The sequence below is a fragment of the Gasterosteus aculeatus genome, chromosome 21 (assembly GCF_964276395.1).
Source record: "Gasterosteus aculeatus chromosome 21, fGasAcu3.hap1.1, whole genome shotgun sequence".
Taxonomy (NCBI): domain Eukaryota; kingdom Metazoa; phylum Chordata; class Actinopteri; order Perciformes; family Gasterosteidae; genus Gasterosteus; species Gasterosteus aculeatus.
Window position 1 is genome coordinate 2396781 of NC_135708.1, and position 20349 is coordinate 2417129.

The following is a 20349-nucleotide window of genomic DNA, read 5'->3' on the forward strand; positions in this document are numbered from 1 at the left end:
TGTGTCAGAGGTCCAACGTGTGCGACAAATGCTCTGTCGGGTGTCGCCGCGTTAGTTAAACTCCTGCAGTGCCACCTGACCATGTGACTACTATTCCTGTGTGTTGGGATAATTAAAGGGCTCAAGTGAACAGTGATCGAAAAGGCTGAAAACTCTTTAAAAGCCTTTTGCATTTCAACGCTGTGCTCCGCCCACACATTGGACGTGTGCGTCCACATGAGGTGCTACTCTCAGTGGCGTCCCCTCCACCATTTGTAATGCTTGGCTGGAGCCTCCCACCCCTCCCACTGCCAACCAGAGGCAGGACTTCACCCTCCTCACTCTCCCTCACGGTTGCTGCTGCGGGCTGACAGAGGAAGGTAAGGCTTTGCCATCCTTTACTTCACTGTATGTGCTGCTGTGAAGACCTAGATGTTATATAAACTGTACGCATGTATCCAGCACAAAATAACATCTCAGGCTCGTCAGTATCAAAGTTATATGGCTAATACAGAGTTTGGACACTTGTTACGTCGGTTGTTGTTTGATTGACATGCTGCTGCATGTATGACGTGTATGACGCGTGTGACATGTATGTGTTTAGTAGCCTGTTCTGGACTTCATGTCAGCGCGCCATTGGTCTGTCCACCAGTGACTGTCCATCAGCACAAAGAGAAGGCTAAATATACAGTATAGGGCCTGTGATTATGGGTCAGCGAGTTGTCTGCCTCAGTGTCTCTCTGTGTGTTTTGCCATTTTCAAGCTCTGCTGTTCCTTAAGTGTGTAGTCTGAAATAACTGTTCAACGACTGAACTAGTTGGAGAGGATGGAGACGATGTTAGAAGTGGACCTGTTTTTGCTACAGGACGCATAGTTCTGTCTGGCCAATAGGATGTCGCATGTGTACAGGATGTACTTTGTCATTCTGAGCTTGATGAAATGAATGGAATACAGACAGAAAGTACGATGGAGCCACTTCTTACCCCTCTAGCATCAGTTATAGGTGATGTGCGTCAACATGTTACGTGCATATCGTCACACGGTTTAAGGACAGAACATTTCACTCACCCTTCAAACTGTCATCTGTGACAAATACAAGTTGTGAAATCACAGCATCATCTAAAGAACGGTGTAAATGACAGTAAACAAGCTTCAACCTGCAACAACACGGATCTTTTGAAAAGGTATTGGACTCAATTTGACTACGATCACACAGTAATATCCTGACGGACCGTACATCTTCTAATGCACCACAAGGACCAAAGGATCTTCTCAGGCGTCAGTCAGAAATACATGTGAGGAATAAATGTTTAGTCCTCTTTGTTCTGTGAAGCCAGCAAAGGCGTTGAGCAATCCCACCAACATGTGTGCAGGAGGAACGCTGTGTGGTGCTGCAGCCAGCGGGGATGCTGGATGTGGTTGCTGTGCTGCACTTGTGGTTTGGAAGAACTTGGGTTCACTACCTGCAGATCCCCACTGTGTGTATTTAGAAAAGCAGCCTGCTTTAAAATGAAAGAGTGGGGCGCTGAGGAGAGGACGTGGAGATGGATCAAAGGAAGGATCCTGCTGGAGACATTTGTAGAAAAGGTTCTCCTGTGTTGTCTCAGTGTTGTTCTTTGGGCCTCCTGCTGCTTTACACCATGTTCTCCTCTCACACTGGGACCCATCTGTCCTGCAACAAACACCTGTAGGAGACACTGGATACCAACCAGAGGACATGTGACTTTTCAGGAGCACAAGTTCTGTTTTCCAAGCTCTCATGTGACACTTGGAGGACGGTGTGTTGCACTGAGACCTAAAGAAGTCAAGAAGAAGAAGAAAACCACAAACACGCCACGACAACCACGTCCATTTCTCACACACGGTTTATAGTTTTAGAGTGTGTCATTGGGGCCAATTCAGAGGGCGAGCTAAATGCTAAATGCTACTCAACCAAAGACACAAAGTGTGTTTCCATCCACCTGCGACACACACGCATGGAAAAGACCCGAGAGAAAATGATATGGACTCAGAAATAACGCTTGGCTGAGGTAGAGAGTCAAAGGAACTGATCATGTGACTTCAACATCCACTGAGGTTTGTGCTCTGCTCATGTCATCTCAAATAGTGGTGGATTAAAATGGCTCATCTCAAAGGACCTACTGCAAATAATTGCATGACGGTACTGGAGGGATAGAAACATACATGTGGAAGATTTCTTCACAGCTTTATTTGAATTTTAGGGGCAGTAACAAGTGGATGGAAACCGAGTCACTGTCAATCATCTTCCAACACGTCCTTAAAACACATAAAACCCAGTAGGGGTCCATTCAATCATCCCATTTTGAGCACATATGGTCCCTCAGTCGTGCACACAGGCTGCAGTTCGGCCCTGTGGGGGCCTCACTGTTCACCTGTTTAAAGCCCATCTTAGCCACATGCAATTTGTGAGGGAGCAGGTTGACTGTGCATTTAGACACTACAATGACAAAGATAGTTGGTGTTATAGATTTATTCACCACATCTAGGCAGTGGTCACCAACATTACCTGATATCATTCATAAATTCATTTATTTAGTTTCTTAATGCACTTATAAGCAGGAAACCATTCTCAACAGGTTTTGTATTATTTCAACTGCAGTCTTTTCCCATTGAGACGTTTGCTTTATACTGTTAACTAATTGTTTTGGAGGAAACAAATGAATTCAGAAATAGAAGCAGCTTGGTGTAATGTGACTCTAGAGAGAGAGAGCGAGCTGGGAGGAGACTGTCACAGAAAGGTTGTGGTGGCTGTTCTCTCTTCAGCTGACTGATCCTCCCCTGTCTTTAAAGCCTTTGCCAGACACTGCAGCCCTCTCTGCATTGCTTATATTTTCCGTTTCCCATCCCAGCATAGTGCTCACGTTGGTATTTTCCGGCCTAACCTTGTGGTCTGTGGAACCATGTTTGTGCTTCAAAATGAACACAGGGAGAAAACGCACTACGCTGCTGACCATACGTTGCGTGGCACAATATGGAAGCTTGGAAAAGGCTTTTACAAGGTATTCCTATATTAAATGCGACAAGTCAAAGCTTCAACGCAGCGTATTCATTAGTTCTACAGAACAAAGGGAGTGGCCACTTTCATGGAGAGGGAGGTGCTCTCTAGCGTCGCCTGCCGCTAACTGTCTCCTCTGCCTCCTTGCCCAGGCCCGTCTCAGCACCACCGACCATCTGGGTCTTTGCAACTTTTCGGAGAGCCAGGCGTTGGGATGTGTCATCAAGACTAAGAAGGTGACAATCGATGGAGATACCAGATATAGGCCGACTTGGCTTGGCAAGTCCTATCGGGGTCATGGCCGTATGAACTGACCGTTGTATGTAGGAGAGAAAAGAAGTGACCCTCTTTTCGTGTCTATGACCCCCCCTACGGTAAGCTGACTGGCTATACCCTTCCAGGATAACGTTAGCCTAGCTAGGACTCTAACCGGCACTAGGAACTAGACCGGCGCTGAAGGAGAGCCTTCCAAGCCACTGAACGTTTTTTACCATTTTTCATGCTATTTCATTATCAAACGCACTTGATGATTTTAAAAGGCAAGAAACCAACTGTAATTTAAAATACAGGAAGTCTAACAAAAATGTAAGGCCACGAGAAATATCTGGGGAAAAATGTGTAGTTCTTCATAACTCCAGCAGACCCTGCAGACCTCCCTGTGGGACAGAGCCAGGTGGCTGAGAGACAAGCCCAGACCCGCCCAGGACATGTTGGAGAACCAAAGGGAGAGCTGGAGCCAATGGACGACTGCCTACTATTGTTTGTCCTCTAGTGTCAACGCACTCCTGATGGGGGCCTGGCCCCCCCCTCCCTCTCTAACTATCAATACCTCTCAGTCGGGTCAGAGCAGAGACAGTTTATCACATCTCTATTGTCATGAAGAATAACTTGACACAAGCAGAGTACCTTGTTTTGTCTAACCGAACAACAGGGTACAGTTTTACATAGGTTAGGTTGGGTATCCACAAGTGTTGGCGTAGAAGGGACATTTCCATTCAAATCCACGTAGCAACATGGTCTGAGCCCATTTCATGTGTACCACTTCCAGTGTGACCGTTGTACGCTTACTTCCACACAACTCAACAGACTTGTAGCAAGTGGTGGAGTCACTGAGGTGAGGTTTGCTATGAGGTTTAAAACAAGCAGCTTTCAAATGTTCTGCAGACCAAACGAGTCTGAGACAGTCAGTGCACAGCAATAACCATATTTAATATATTTAACTAACCGGCCAGGTCTCTGAGAAGACGTGGGCACCGACCTCCTGTTCTCGGGGGCGCCCGAGTTGTCCTGTGACTGGATATTAGCCAGGAGCCGGCTGGCAGGGGGAGTCTGCTAAAGGACTCATTTGAAGTGATTGTATTTTATTTTGACCATTGGTCAAAGACATTATCAATGAAAGGTTTGGTCAGTTGGAAAGGTCAGCCTCATGGGGGCGGAATAAAACGTCTTAAGGCCATTTTTGAAATTCTTGTTTTTTGCAAGGTTGGACTGGACCAAGGTAGACGGCTGTCCTATGCAGTGATGTTGCTGTGGTCACTGTGGAGTGCGATATTGCTGCTGGTCCCCCTTGAAGCTGCAGAGGAGGACAATGTCCGAGCAGGTAGAGTTCACTTATTATTACGCGTTAGACACTCAACTCTTGAGTCTGAAATGTTGATCATCTGTCCCTGCATTGTTAAGATGTGTCTTTGATTACACTGTGTATGTGTGTGTGTGTGTGTGTGTGTGTGTGTGTGTGTGTGTGTGTGTGTAGGCTGTAGCACAGCTGTCAATGACCTGGTCTATATTGTCGATGGCTCATGGAGTGTCGGCTTCTCTGACTTTGACACGGCCAAGCAGTGGCTCATCAACATCACCAGGCGGTTTGACGTCAGCTCCCACTACACACAGGTCATTTAAACCATGTGGAAAACCTTGTGACAAGATTGTTATTGCAATTAACATTTAGCGGTAACCTTCCTTTAACTCTCAGTTTGCTTACGGTTGCTCAATGGATTGTCTTCTCCTGTCGAATCAGGAACACTGTCATTCTGTTTCGGTTGTTAGCTTTGATGGATAAAAACATTCCATTGCTCCGTCGTGGTCGCGTTCCCAGCGCCTCGGAGCAATATCGGGTTTGTTTGTGTCTGCTGCAGGTGGCTGTGATCCAGTACAGTGACACGCCTCGAATGGAGATTCCTCTGGGGCAACACCAGAGCGGAGCGAAGCTCATCCAGGCCATACAGAGCATCAGCTACCTGGGAGGAAACACACAGGCAGGACAGCATGCTCTCTCTGCACCTCTGTGCCCATCTGCATGCAGGTGTTAGAAGAATATTCTACAATCAGGAAGTGTTGGGCTCCAGTCTTCTGGATAAAAACAGATTTGACACATTGTTTAAGGGCTGATGAATAAATCACACTAAGGGATAAGAAAGGAAAAACCACAGCTGGACAGTGTTCATGGACTGTGAAACCGTTTTATTATCAAAACAATTATTAATTGTTTAAATAATTAAATAATTCGCACATTCGTTGCGACTTATGAGGTCGAGTCCTGAGGAGAAGTACGCGGCTTTGAAGCAAATTTGGACCTGGTGGCAAAATGGTACAATTTCTGGCTCTTTGGGGAATGGAAAGATTTACATAGTATATAATTGTATGAAAAATATCACAATGGCTTTAAAAAATGCAATTATTACATTTAGATGATTAATATAATTAAAACATTTCATGACAATGAATAATACTACTTATTTCAATTGATATTTGACACTTGACGCAATATATGTGCATATGTCCTCAATGAGCTGGTAGCTGCAACAATTGCCTCCCCGGGTTGATCGGGGCCTCGCATGCAGAAGACGGACAGCGAGCTACTTGTAAAACATTCTAAAAAGGAGCGACTCCACTCGAGCAGGTCAAAGGGTGCAAACATTCAGTCACCACAGGTGCACCACACAGCGATACCACAAGCACTTGTTTACAGGTTGTGCTGTTCCTACGGAGACTTTTAAAAGCATTTTTGTGTCCTTATAATTGTATTTGTACTCTGATGTGATGCAGCTGTCAATGGGTGGGAACCGGTGAGCATACCAGTTTACACACACACACAATCCCTCACAGCGTTGTGGGTTTTTCCGTCGGTTCTACCAGGTCCTCACTGTTCTCTGACTGTCTCCCAGACTGGCAGGGCCATCAAGTTTGCCGTGGACCACGTCTTCGCCTCCTCCAACAGAGCCAGGCAGGTCAAAAATCGCATTGCCGTCGTGGTCACTGATGGCAAATCTCAGGACGACGTGGTAAATGTCCCATTGCTGCGTTCAGGTGCCTCAGTGAAACCAAGTCATGGTTATTTGGGTGACCCATATTTGTAAGCCATGGAACCTCAAGGAGGGAGCAGCTCCCAGCATGTTGGGGAAAGCTGTAATATTATTAATATTACATCTCTGGCACTGTTTTTCCAGCATCCACTCTACGGTCTAAATGGAAGCCTCTCCACCATTCACTGCTGCCTGTGTCTCCTTAGGTGGATGCCAGTGTGGAGGCCCGAGCTCAGGGCATTACAGTGTTTGCTGTTGGAGTCGGCAGTGAGATCACCACCTCAGAGCTGGTATCCATCGCCAACAGGCCGTCATCTGCCTATGTCCTATACGCCGAAGATTACACCACCATTGACCTCATTCAAGGTTCCATGGAGCAGAAGCTCTGTGAAGGTTGATATCTAGTCCCTCTCTGTACTTGACATGTCTATAAGGACTCTTCTCAATTCTCTGTGTTACAAGTTCACGCCTTTCTTCAAACAATAACCTCGATGTGACTTGACAGATACATTCCATCATGCAGGTTGAAGTTGAGTCAATGAGTTTAGTCATAAGGGACTTGAGGAGCGCTGGGTACCTGGTAGTTCCTCCCACTTCCCATTACACTACATTACTATGCGTGTGTTAATTCCTTTAACAAGCACTTAATCATGTACCTCGTCCGCTTGCATTAGGTCAATATGTTCTAAGTTCTCACTGACTTGAGGGAAGAGCAGAGGGAAGCAGAGAGTAGCTGCAGACATTGTGTCCCCATGTAGGAGAAGCAGGACTTGACATCAATAAGGGCTTCATCTTCTTGCTTTCCCTGGACGTTCCATGTTTGCGTCATGGGTTGAGCTCAGGCTTTGGCGTGAGGTTTGCGTAGCTGACCGAATGACCTCTCTTCTTTCTAGAGTCTGTTTGTCCAACACGAATCCCGGTGGCCTCTCGGGATGAGAAAGGCTTTGAGCTGCTGCTGGGCATGAACATTCAGAAGAAGGCCAAGAAGATCCCTGGCTCTTTGATTTCGGAGGCCGCTTACGCTCTGACGGCCTCCACCGACATTACTGAGGACACCAGGTAGAATTTACAAATCTATCAGTTTACTCCATCAACTGTTGTGTGTATTTAGTATGTCGACCTCTTCCTCGTACCAGGGACATCTTCCCAGAAGGCCTCCCTCCTTCCTACGTGTTCATAGCCACCCTGCGTCTAAAGGGGACTTCTAGCCGGCTGACCTTTGACCTTTGGAGGGTGCTGTCCAAGGATAAGGAGATACAGGTCGCAGTGACACTGAGTGGAAAGGACAAAAGTGTCGTCTTTACCACCACTAGCTTAACTGCAGAGGAGCAGAGAGTCACCTTCAGAGGCGTCCAGGTTGGTGTCGGGTGGAGTTTATAAATACGACAAAATACCAGAAACACAAAACATGTTACTGAACGATGAAGTAATAAAGTATTGTAATATCCGTTGCATGTCATTTTTTTATTTTATGTCAACGGTCCTCTGACAAAATGTAGTAATATATTACGTCTTCCCCGAATATTCATTCGTCACATACGTGACCTTTGGGCAGCAGAAGCCTGTGATGAAGCTGTGGTTCCCTCTCCAGTCAGAGCTGGAGGAGGAAGGAAGAAAGCTACAGTTCCTCCAGCAAGGGAAGTTAAGCCAGGAACACAAGGCAGGGAAATAGGAACTAAAAGAGGAAAGCCCAAACACTGTGGCAGCATTGTGGTAGGATCCTTCAATCAGTATGTATTATGAGTCGTGCTGTATTATACGGTCTGTTTGATGCATGAATCAAACCCGATCGTCTAAATCACTCAAATTATTCTAATGTATTACTTCAAAATGTACAGTATTTTGGACGTAGCGCGTATGATTTTGAAGGGTCTTGTTAAGCCAGGTATCCCAGCATATTATGTCTCAGCTCCTTTCAGTCTTCAGATGAAATGACTCCCAGTTAAGGATTTGTTGTACTTGAGAGGACCTTAAGAAATAATGTATTTATGAAATATCTGTGCCTCATCTCAGACTCTTTATGACGGAAAGTGGCATCAGCTCAAAGTCCTGGTGAGACCACGTCAGGTCAGCAGTTTCCTGGACGATCTGCTGATCCAGGAAGAACTGCTGGAGCCGGTGGAGCCCATCTACATAAATGGGGAGACCCAGGTTGCTAAGAGACGGGGAACCGACCTCCCTGTGGCCGTGAGTACAAACGAGCCAACGTTTTGACTCAAAGTGCACGGGACACGTGTGTCTGACTCACGGAGGAGTCAATCAGAGGGACGGATTCAGGTGTATCAAGCAACATTTAAACTGAGGAAATTAGATAATATTATACAAAGTGAATAACTGACTAGTCTGTGATGAAATAGGTGAAATCTCTTATTTGTCCTTCTGTAGCTCATCTGTTTGGCTCTCATAATAATGAAGTCATTTCATTAATAATCCACTACTTCTTACCCAAACCACATTTCCATTTTTCTGACCACTTGTCTTTTTATTCAGGTGGAGATTCAGAAGCTTCGTCTGTACTGTGACCCTCATCAGAGCGAGAGAGAAACGGCGTGTGAGATCTACTCTGTGGTGAGACAACTATCACCTCCCACCACATGTAGGCCCCTCGGTGTGCAGCACACGGCCTTGCAGCGGTCCTCACCCACCTGCCGGCGTCCAATCCAGAGCCACACGGTCCACACAGCACACAGCTGTCTCACAGTCGTGACTGATGGAAGTCATGTGACCCTCGTGGCTCATTAGTCAGTCAAGTTCACGCCCACCAAAGGCATTTGTCCTTCCATGACGCCATAACCGAATGTCCTCTGAAGAAGGACGTTTTCCCAGCCTTCACGGTAGATCTGGTCTGGTCCTCCAACGGCCGCATAGGCCGAACAGAGCGGCCCTGAAACGGGACGGTCTGTCCTGAGGGGGTACTTTACCTCCACTGCCCCCGTTGCCTTGACAGTAAAAGCCTCATAACAAAAATGTATAACATGCAGATAGAGAAGGTGATCTTCGGTCCTCGTGAGGACGCAGCCGCTGAAGTGAGACCAGCTAAGGAGTGGACAGTGACGAGCTGTCCCTGTATCCTGCTGGAGGGGAACCAGAGCGCCACAGATCAAGAGATGAATGCGTTCTTATCCACTGTAATCTGCCCTGTAAAGGTCACATTGTGTACTTCTGCATGTATCTGCGTGTGAGAGGCTACAATGATGATAATGAGAATCACTTTTTTCTCTTGTCCTCTGTCTCATGCAGGACGATGAAAGGGTAAGTGCAGTGTCTGTCCTCTGTTCTCCTTCTGCAAATTACTGACATGCTGGATAAAGAAAACGAGAAGAGCTCATTAATAATGATACGGGGAGGAATATGAATGTGTTCTTATGAAGGCTGGATGTCACCCACGTCAATCAGTATTGATGCAGGTTTTATATTTGATTTGATTGCATTAATGTTTCAATTGGGATGTACAATAAATATTTGAGCTGCTACAGTGTAAAAGTAATACTGCTGTTTAAAACCAAATTATTCTATTAATTTCAACTTTTGTTCATAAAGTAGTACTTTTTAACAAAAGTGCACTACTTTTGAATTCATTTGAATTTTGTGCATAAAAATCGACCTGCACTAGTTCTTATATCAACAAATAAATCCTAATATAATACATCTAAAACTCTCCTCGGCAAAACAACAACACTGTTTTTCTGATCGTGTGAAGCAAAGGTGAGTGCAGAGTGGAAATGACTCCATAAGTCTTCCTGTTGGTGTCCTCCTGATGCTTTATTGTCCTCACGATGAAGCTTGGACTGTGTCTCCTCAGTGTCCTCTGAATCGAACAGCCACCGCGGACAAAGAAGACTGGACCACAAGGGCAGCGTGGGGCGCCCGGTCCCATGGTAAGACGTGCGCACACGTCCTCACTCGTGTACTCGTGCACCCACACGTCACCTGAAGGAGATAATGGACAGTACTGATACAACCACAGCTATTGTTACTTTGTTATTAGAGTATTCAGATAAAAAATAACTCTTGAAATGACGGAACGGAATGCAGTTCTTGCACAACGTGCACACATTTCTTTTGTGGCAATAATACATCCGCTCCTATTGGAGTCAATGCTGCATCATTCAAATGGAGGTTATCATAACCACTAGTGTTTATGTACAAACTGGAATGTACTGACGTACAGTATATGGAGAGGAAGACAAATCCTCAAATGGAACACAGGAAACTAGAAAACATGCTGCTTCATAGCAGAAAAGTACTTTTCCCAACCTCAACTTCTGTCCTCCAATGGCCTCTAAGGACATCTAGTTGCTGTGAGTGATGCACTTCTAATGTTCACCCAGAGAGGTATTTGGAATCTCCTGGTGTACTTTATGGTGAGTTCCTTGAATATGAAGTACTGAAACACACCGTCCATTTCAACAATTTAGCGTAATCAAGTGATGTTTATTGTATAAGCAGCTTTTAGGTAGAAATATCTATCTGCTCATCCAGGTCAGAGGTCATCATGTAGGCAGGTCGAGGATGCCGCTCACCTCTGCAACACTTTCCAGCTCTTCTGGGGATCTCTAAGTTGCTGCGTCTTGACCAGATACGTAGTTCCTCCAGTATGTTCTCGGCCCACCTCGGGCATCTTACCAGTTGGACTCGCCCGTAAAAAGTCAAAAAGGAGGCGTTTCAAGGTGAAGCAGCAGTGGCTGCACTCTGACTTCCCTTCAGACGTCTGAGCTCTTTGACCTCTCTCTAAGTCCGTATTTATCTTCCTCCAGAGAGCGGCTGACGTGTTTCTCTTCCTCCAGAGAGCGGCTAACATGTTTAGCGGCTAACATGTTTATCTTCCTCTAGAGAGCGGCTAACATGTTTATCTTCCTCTAGAGAGCGGCTAACATGTTTATCTTCCTCTAGAGAGCGGCTAACATGTTTATCTTCCTCTAGAGAGCGGCTAACATGTTTAGCGGCTAACGTGTTTATCTTCCTCTAGAGAGCGGCATACCTGCCCAGGTGGTGGCTGCCATCGACGTCAACACGACGGCCAATCAAATCTACAGGCACAACTTCCCCGACACCACCCTCTGGAACAAGACCATTGAGGTGGGTGCTGTCTGGGGGGACCAGTCGACCGGAGCGTCAGACCAACATCCTCTGAATATACTGACTCTATTCACAGATAATCACGTTTCCCTCTGCAACGTGTTCCCTTTGTGTATCTTCAGGGCATAACTCTAGATGACTTTGATAAATTACCCGTCGACATGATTGTGATGAGCCCTCCATGCCAGCCTTTCACCAGGTACGTCTCCTTGTTTAGCAGTCACACAACGTCACCGTTACTCTCTTATGAATGGATGAGTAACAGCGTTTACCCTGTCTGATCCTTACTTCAACGTTCTGTGTTAAAAACCAACAGTAAGAAGAAGATAGTGTATATGTCTCAGATGATACTTGATCTGACTCAAAAGACTCTTCATTAAGTCACTGAATGATAGAGATATGACTTGGAATGGTGATGATAGGGATTCATGTCATCACTGGAGGAATATGCAGTTGGATAATTAGTTTTTATTAGTTTAAGGCAAAGGCCGGTCTGAACCCGTGTCATGAGTCTTTCGCACTAGTTAAGAGCGTTCAGAGAGAACAGGGTGACAGGAAGCAGAACTTATGGAGGTGTGAATTACAGCGTCACCACGACTCAAACATTTAGACAATCCGTTGGAAGCGACCAACACTGATGTACTGTAAGCAACAGAGCAGATGGAGATGTATAGAGCCCAGTTACAGGGACGTCTCTTTGACTTTGGGGTCCCTGATGCAACTGTTGCCCCCCCGACCCCTGACCCCTGACCCCGACAAGCGCTCGAAGGTGAATGACTTTGTTTGTGTTCTTTAGGGTCGGACTTCAGGGGGACATCGCCGACTCCAGAACCAAGAGCTTCCTGCACATCCTCCACCTCCTGCCCAGGTGTTTAGTCTGCACATGAAACATGAAGCCCTGATTTCAGCCTGAACGGAAGCTATTTAAAGAACAGAAGACGACGTCTTTGGGTGAAAGTACCTCATTGACCTTTGCATAGAACATCATTTATTTCACCCTATGGAACAGGTGGAGCAGGTCACCTTGTGTGCACCCAAAATAAACCGCTTTCATCCGGTCTTTATTAAAGCTCTTCAGTTAGCAATGTGAGGCGGCGTCATAAGTCTTCAGTAGTGTTTGTGCGCAGGGAGGATGTATGCGATCCTCTGAGTCCGTAACCCCCCTCCTCTGCAGGCTGTGCCGGCGGCCCCGCTTCATCCTGCTGGAGAATGTGAAGGGCTTCGAGGTGTCCTCTGCCAGGTAACCAGGGGGGGGGGACAGCGTGCACGCAGAAGACACTTGACTGCTTGGTCTCGTTGACGTGTTCTGCTGCTCTCAGTGCGGGAACGCGTGGTCTCACCTCGTGTTGCGTGTGCTCTCTAGGCAGCGCCTGGTGGAGACACTCGTGGAATGCGGCTACACTTTCCAGGAAACCATGATCTCACCCACAAGTGTAAGAAAGACCGGCGGCGTCCTGGGATGCACCCGCCCTACGAGTTGTGCTTGTCTCACTGTTCTGTCCATGAATCCAGGTCGGGATCCCGAATTCCAGGCTGCGCTATTTCCTGACTGCTAAGTTGTCAACAGCTAACGAAAGCAGCCAGAGTTCAAAGGTGAGTCCTGCATCATCTAAGGGAATAAACCAGCTGACCCAACAGGGCTCTGAGGACACACAAAGACACTAATGGTCGCTCTGCACCATCTCCAACCCTGGAGAAGTTGGGCAGAAGCCACGTCCCCTCGGCCTGCGCGTCCCCTCGGCCTGCGCGTCCCCTCGGCCTGCTCGTCCCCTCGGCCTGCGCGTCATCTTGCGCGTCCCCTCGGCCTGCGCGTCATCTTGCGCGTCCCCTCGGCCGGCGCGTCCCCTCGGCCTGCGCGTCCCTAAGTGTTTGGAGGTCAGGACCTCACAGGACTGGTGGTGTTCATGTCGTCTCAGATTCCAGAGGCCTTCCCACATCCTGCTGGTGCTTCTCCTCACCAGCACACCGTCGTCTCCAGTCCTCCCAGTGCAGCTACGGGACGGCCAGACGAGGACACGCAGGGGGGTCATGTCCTCTATAAGCAAGAGACCGAGAGGGAGGCCCAGCGGAAGACCAGTCAGAACCAGGACCTGTCCGTCAGGCGCATCCGGGACTTCCTGGAACCGCCAGGGGACGTGAACATGGAGCACTACCTCCTGCCCCCCGGCACCCTGCTGAGATATTCCCTGCTGCTGGACATCGTTCAGCCCACCTGCAGGAGGTCCGTGTGCTTCACTAAAGGGTAAGGACACCCTTTACCCCACAGTCACCCGACTGTGGGGTAAAGGGTTGTTTGTTGTTTGGACTACCGTTGGAGGACGCTGTGAGGACGAGTCCTTAGTGATGGTGTCATGTCTTCTCTCCGTAGCTACGGCCGCTACGTGGAGGGGACGGGCTCAGTGCTGCAGTGCTGCGTGGAGACGGAGGTAGGTTTGTCATGGAGGGTATTGGGCGTAGATGAAGGAAAGAAGGTGTGTGCTTGCTTCATGGTGAGAACGTGCTTCACGACCTCCTGGGTGACATCATCAGAGCAGAAGCTCTTCTGCTGTGCGTCCTCCAGATGGAGAGCGTGTTTGCAGGTCTGGACCAGATGTCTGAAGACGACAAACTCCAGCAGCTGCTGAAGCTCAAGCTGCGTTACTTCAGCCCCCGAGAGGTGGCCAACCTCATGGGCTTCCCTCAGAGCTTCTGTGAGTGACTCCCTGCTGTGTGTGTGTGTGTGTGTGTGTGGGGGGGGGGTAGGGGTGTGTGTAGGTGTGTGTAGGTGTGTATATGTAGATGTGTGTGTGTGTGTGACCCTAAAGGAGTCGTGTTGTTCAGCAGAGAGTTTAATGCTTCTGATGGAGGTGGAGAATAGGAAAGTAGGCGGGACTAAAGGCGGGATGACTGATGTGCAGAAGCAGGGAAGCGGTTCTCCTCCAGGTGAATTGGATCTTCTGGTTCTTCTGCAGCCTTCCCGCAGCAGATCAGCACCAAGCAGCAGTACAGAGTTCTGGGAAACAGCCTCAACGTGGTGGTGGTGGCCCGGCTGCTCCGGCTGCTCGTCTCCTAGCACCTCGAGCCCTCGTGGACCGCGTGTAAGGCGACATCTAACCAGGAACCATGCAGGAGGACCCGCCCCGGGTCAACGCAGCGCTTCCTGTGGTTTTGGACCTGGTGGTGGTGACACATCGCTGCTCTCAGGCCGCGTGCGAGAGACCCAATAAGACCTTCAGTTAAGAGTCCAATCAGAGACGAGGAGTCCTTGTCCTCGTGTGTCCTGCTACAGGTTCTGTTCATGTGTGAAGATCATCTGGCTAAACCAGAACCATTTATTACCCTAATCCACGAACCCAAACTGCCATAAATGGTTATTTATCGTAAACCCAATTGAATATTGTCCTATGAATCCAAATAAAGAATCTGTGGCGTCCGTTGTTGTTGGGGGTGTTCACCTGAAGAGGACCTTCTCTGTAGGACAGCAGGAGGTACCGGGGGCATCATCAGCGTGCCTGACCCACAGAGGGGGGGCTGCGCCGGCCTCTGGGCTCAGTCAAGCTGACGTGGCGACGCCATCGAGTCGGCTGCTCTTGTGGCAATGACCGTTCTCCTGGTCCCGTGAGTCGGGAGTCCGTTCCGTTTATACAGGGGAGGGTGTCAGCGGTGACATCATCGGGTTGGACCAAGTATAGGGGGGAGGGGTCTGTCGTAATGGGTGTCACCCGTACACCTGGTGCCACCTGGAGCAGGTTGATTTGACAGGACCACAAACGTTAGAGGACGTTGACCGTTGGGGGGACAGGTGGTTGATTGGGTTGCGTTTATTCATCTACGTTAAAGGACCAGGGACCTTTTTACAAATAAAACCGAGATTTATTCAAGTCATCGTCTTTCTCCTGATAGACGATCTTTTATTCCATTCATTTTTTAATCTGTTGTCTTGTATTTTGTGCTTTGTCACATTTTGGTTATTCTTGACAAATACAGGTGAAACTTGAAAAATTAGAATATCAAAGCTCATTGCTTTCAGTAATTCAACTTAAAAGGTGAAACTAATATATAGACGTATTACAAGCAAAGTGGGATATTTCAAGCCTTTATTTGATATCATTTTGGATGATTATGGCATACAGCTTATGAAAACCCCAAATTCTACATCTCAAATTAGAATATTGTGAACTTGACCGAGTGGTACGAGACTGGATGGCTGATGTCATCAGCTCCAGCAGCACTTGGGTCCACCTGGATGTTGAGGGGTTTGGTGAAGTCAGTACCGGAGCGCTGCAGAGGGGAGGTTCTGGCATGTTGACAGTCAGACGTCCATGCAAGACGTTGCTTTGCACCCCACAGACGAGTGAGAGGTGCTACTAGCACAGAAACATGTCGGTAATACCCGACCAGTCCTAGAAACCGCCGGAGTCCCCGTGTGGTGGAGGGTGCCGGGTAGGACAGGAGAGCACCTGCCGTCACAGGGCGACTTTCCCACATAGGTCACCACAGCCTTTCCAAACTCCCATTCTGCCAGGTTCAAGTCAGCGATGCTTGAGCTGGCTTGGCAAACACAGTTGTTGGGGTATCTGTGGTCGGTCCAGCAGGAGGAGTACACCACTACCATTACAGCACAGCTCGCTCGGAGCGTTCGATGTGGGTACTGTGAAACCTTCAGTTTCAATGACTGAATGAAGCCTGACGCATGAGGGACAAGAATCACGACTCTTGATCAGCGCGTTTGTGAGAGATCTGCGGTCTTCAGTTCATTCACTTATTTTTGTGTAGGTAATATGTTTCAACTTAAATGATCTTTACAAGTAGTTGTGTCCCGTTGTTTCCATTTGTCCAGTTATTGACGTGTCTGATGCTCAACCAGATATTTTAATATATTAGAATGTGTTTTTATGTCGTGTTTGAGCAGTTTTGGCCGCCCGAGCCAGTAGCAGGCTCATGAGTCTCTGAAAAGTGTCTGAGGCCTTGCGCAGCCAAAAGGCATCAGGTGGGACAGAAGCAGAGACGTCAGAAGCTCTGGACGTAAGAGGGACCTGCCAGTGTCCCTCCAGCAGGTCCAGCGTTGTGACGTAGGTATCTGCACCCATACGGTCTGCACCGTCCTCCATACGAGGCCACGGAAACGGCTCTGCTACGTGACGGCCTTCACTTACGTTGGTCTGTGCAGAAACGCGGGGAACCATCCGACTCGGGTCAATGGGCCCAAACACGAGGTTTATTTTAGTGGTAAAGTTCAGTCACACGTGACTCAATGACATATAAGGCTGAACAAATAGAACTACATGCATTCATTCACCCTCAACAGCTCAATCACAGTTTAGACCAGAAATAGTTCTCATGGAGAAAAACCGACGCACAGCAGTGACGTTGCACGCGCCCAGTTTATTGTGTTAATAGCCGACACATTGAACCCAGACAGCAAGGGGGGACCTGCAGTAAGACATGAGATGTTAGCTCTCAGCTCAGGGAAGCACTTTGAAATGTGTCATTTGGGTAAAATGTTTTACTTTGGCAGCAGTGAAGCACTTTAAACATTTTTCATTAGATTTTAATATACAGTATAATTGTGCTTCAACTATAACCTGTATTATTCACCGACACCTCATGCTTGTTTTAAATGATTTACATAGTATATATATATGAATGAATATGGCGCGTGATCAACAAATGACCGTGACATTGTGTCGTTAAAGGCGGCGCGAGGGAGAACGTGTGTGCGGCTGAATGAAGACGCACCAGTAAGCTGGTAGACGGTCCGTCTGGAGCCGCGCGTCACATCTCCCACCTGCTGGAGGTCATAGTTCTCAATGTGGACAAACTGACTACAGACGAGTCGCTCAAACAACTGACTCGCTGCCTGAAAAGTCCCAAAGTCACATCACGTGGATTAAATATAACGTTGTATTATTTCCCTCTGGCGTCGCTGCCTGTTGCTGAGGTGAAATGCATTCTGGGATATTTGGCGCTCACAAGCGCGGACAAGCCTGCCGCGATGCATTGTGGGTGAAATGGGCGGGGCGAGTCACATCCGGGTAGTAAGACCGTTCTCGGCCAGATGCGGACTTCCTGTGAGACTCTGAGGACAGAAACTGCAGAACAACACGAGCTTTCACGTCAGACGCCACAAAAGTCTCCAGTGAAACCAGATAAGGTCGCTGGTCGCTTTGACAAGAAGACACCGACAGGGTTCATGACGTCACTGTACCAAACGACCAGGGAGCCTGCGCATGCGCACACCTCAAGAAGTCAACATGACTTCCACTCTTTATCTCATCATTGGGACTTTGACCCTTCTTGTTTGTGTGGCGGAAATGGTTCCATAAGTCCACGAGGACAAAAGTCCACACATGAGCTGTGTGGACTTTTGTGCTCAATAAACATATTTTATAGACCTATTTATTGTAATCAACGGGGCAACAGGCCTTCAAATCAAGCAGTAGTACAAAAGTCCTTTTTAATACTTAACTTAATACAAAAGTCACTGTTTGAGGCAACTGACTCGACAGTTGACAGGATGCATCACCCAGTGAGCACGACGTCATTTCAACGTTGAAATATGTTTGAAATCGGGTTGAAATGAGGTCTGAACGTCTAAGATCTCATTTCAACGTCTTTTCAACCGGCTAAAAATGGGATGAAACATCAACGTGCCAGAAAACGTCAATTTGTTGACAAATGTGTCATGATGTAACGTTAGGTTGAGAGATAGACGATATTAATGCTAAGATTTTCATAATAATTAATGAACTGGTCGGCGAAATACGTTGAAATTACGCGAAGACGTAATTTCAACGTATTTAATATTTCACTTAAAACGTCATGAATATGAAACTACGGACTGCGTGCTGTTAATAAGATGCGTTTAAGACATAATAATGCGGGCAGGTTCAAACATTACTTTACTTTACTAAACACGTGACTCCACTCACATCTGTAACGCGCATGCGCGAGTTCTTAGACGACTGCAGAGCTCCGAGCGGACGCAGCACGAGGCGAAGTTACGGCAGCGGAGCGACATGAACGGGCTGATAGAACCACGACTACCGGCTCCACTGCTCTGTAAGTACGGGAGTGTTTGGATGAAGAACACATGGAACTATAACCGGGTGTTTTACTTGTGCTGCCCACCCGATACAGGAAAGACGGTCCTTTTTGTTAAGCTAGTTAGCGTTAGCGCAGGTAGTTTGCTAGTTAGCATGCCAGCTTGGAGCATGCTAGCGTGCAGCATGATGACCTGGACCAAAAGTAAACATCCCAGAATATTTTTCGTGTGTTTGGTGTTGCTAATGCGTTAGATTGTTGCTGTACCCATAAATATTATTGCATTTCACACTGAAGATACGTTTTTAAAGCAATGGGGCTAAATACAGATTGCAAGGGTGAAGGGCTGAATTCAACAAGTTGTGCTCTGTAAACAAGAGGCCAACACATTGTAAGTTACTGCTGCTTAAAGCATGATACTGTGTAATATACCTGGACATGTTACTCCAGAAATACCATAAGTTGCAGATGAATTGTTATCTTGTTTATAATGTAATAAGTAAACCATCTATAAATGAGGGTTCTAACACACCTGCTGCTGTTATTATTACTAGTTTATTACTGTCATCATAAACCCAAATGACCAACTTTGCCTTTTCTTTGAAGTCTTTGTGCTTTCCCTCCTCACAGGTTTCTGTGGGTGGTGGTTGCATCTGACGGAGGTTACATCTGATGGAGGTTGTGCCTGCAGTGGTCCTGCCTTACACCTGGCTTACTACTCTCAATATTAGAATCATTTCTGTCAAAGGATTTGAAAGCACTGTACATCTTTAAGTTGTTCATACTCTACACACCTACTTCCCTGCTGTTTTCCCCTCAAGTTTCTCCAGGTTGAAGGTTTTTTACATTTTGGGGTTTAGGGGACAGGATGTTGCATGTTTACAGATTGCAAAGCTGAACAAAATAAAATGATTTGAATTGAATAAACACGTTGACCAGAGGAATCTGCAATTGAGGGGTGTTCTCTGCACTCTGACTCCCTTTACACAAAGAATCCTCAAGTGAGGATGAGGGAGATGATTTCAGGTATACTATCCCAACTCAAGTGACTCACAGCCACATCTTGTTACAGAATCTGAAAATTAAGATCCAATAATTCCGAAAAATGGTCTACAAACACAGAATTGTTGTTGTTGAACACAGAAATGTTGTTTCTGCACTTTTAAATCCATAGTTCATTTCCCTGAAATATATATTTTATTTTTGTATTGTTTTTAATTAGGGAAAGTGTTATATGTATAGTGTTATATTTATAATAAATGCAAATTAATAAAAAAATGTGTTTCTCCTTGTTAAGGGCTGTTAACATGACAACTGTGACTAAGTCTGTAACTTGTAAGTTTCCAGCGAGCAATTTATCCGTTGAAACACCGTTTAAAAGACGTCTGTGGCCCGACGTTGAAAACACGTTGCAAATTGGTTCAAAAGTGAAAGTTGTTTCAACGTCTATTCGTAGACGTTGAAAAGATGTTTGTTTAGACCACATTTCAACGTGATTTTTTAATACGGTAATATTTCGTCCTCTCTTGTGTGCTCTATCATTATTTTGGAGGGTTAAAAAGAAACTACGTCCACATTTGTAAGTTTACCACCGATATTATAAATCACGTTGAAAACGGGTCTAATCAAATTATTATGAAAATCTTAACATCAATATCGTCTGTCGTTCAACCTTACGTTACAACATGACACATTTATCAACAAATTGACGTTTTCTGGCACGTTGATGTTTCATCCCATTTTTAGCCGGTTGAAAAGACGTTGAAATGAGGTCTTAGACGTTCAGACCTCATTTCAACCCGATTTCAACCATATTTCAACGTTGAAATTACGTCTTGTGCTCACTGGGCTAACGTGTACTGCATCCTCGTCTCCGTGCATTTGTATCCATTTAGATAACCCGCGTATAGGATACGACTATAACAGTGATTGTACATGTAGCATAAAGTC

The 20349-nt window shown here is 46.7% G+C and overlaps 4 protein-coding genes across 8 annotated transcripts in view; 3 read left to right on the forward strand and 1 right to left on the reverse strand.

Moving 5' to 3' along the window:
• Nucleotides 1-20349, reverse strand: part of LOC144390310 (dual specificity calcium/calmodulin-dependent 3',5'-cyclic nucleotide phosphodiesterase 1C-like) — a 442515-nt gene that overhangs the window by 208670 nt on the left and 213496 nt on the right. The gene's annotated exons all lie outside the window — the stretch shown is intronic.
• LOC120813551 (protein NLRC3-like) overlaps nucleotides 1-20349 on the forward strand; it is a 238354-nt gene that overhangs the window by 48302 nt on the left and 169703 nt on the right. The window lies entirely within an intron of this gene.
• On the forward strand, nucleotides 215-9609 carry LOC120815230 (collagen alpha-1(XXI) chain-like). Of its 4 annotated transcripts, XM_078096805.1 has the most exons (12): nucleotides 292-359; nucleotides 2927-2999; nucleotides 3148-3231; nucleotides 4478-4595; nucleotides 4749-4885; nucleotides 5131-5250; nucleotides 6160-6276; nucleotides 6504-6690; nucleotides 7191-7356; nucleotides 7434-7653; nucleotides 8311-8484; nucleotides 8788-9109. In XM_078096805.1, exons 4-12 carry the CDS (start codon nucleotides 4517-4519, stop codon nucleotides 9037-9039), a joined length of 1452 nt encoding a protein of 483 aa, XP_077952931.1. In that variant the 5' UTR covers nucleotides 292-359; nucleotides 2927-2999; nucleotides 3148-3231; nucleotides 4478-4516; the 3' UTR covers nucleotides 9040-9109. The 4 variants fall into 4 exon arrangements, with proteins under 4 accessions (XP_077952929.1, XP_077952931.1, XP_077952928.1 ...); XM_078096804.1 differs by lacking the exons at nucleotides 292-359; nucleotides 2927-2999; nucleotides 3148-3231 and adding exons at nucleotides 3340-3369; nucleotides 9538-9609 and having other exon boundaries at nucleotides 8788-8865; XM_078096803.1 differs by lacking the exons at nucleotides 2927-2999; nucleotides 3148-3231 and having other exon boundaries at nucleotides 215-359; nucleotides 8788-9101.
• LOC120815236 (tRNA (cytosine(38)-C(5))-methyltransferase) lies at nucleotides 10040-14788 on the forward strand. 2 transcript variants are annotated; one of them, XM_078096815.1, is made up of 11 exons: nucleotides 10040-10175; nucleotides 11267-11376; nucleotides 11499-11575; nucleotides 12173-12244; nucleotides 12551-12616; nucleotides 12740-12809; nucleotides 12889-12969; nucleotides 13293-13618; nucleotides 13745-13802; nucleotides 13937-14066; nucleotides 14328-14788. In XM_078096815.1, exons 1-11 carry the CDS (start codon nucleotides 10055-10057, stop codon nucleotides 14426-14428), a joined length of 1212 nt encoding a protein of 403 aa, XP_077952941.1. In that variant the 5' UTR covers nucleotides 10040-10054; the 3' UTR covers nucleotides 14429-14788. The 2 variants fall into 2 exon arrangements, with proteins under 2 accessions (XP_077952941.1, XP_077952942.1); XM_078096816.1 differs by having other exon boundaries at nucleotides 13338-13618.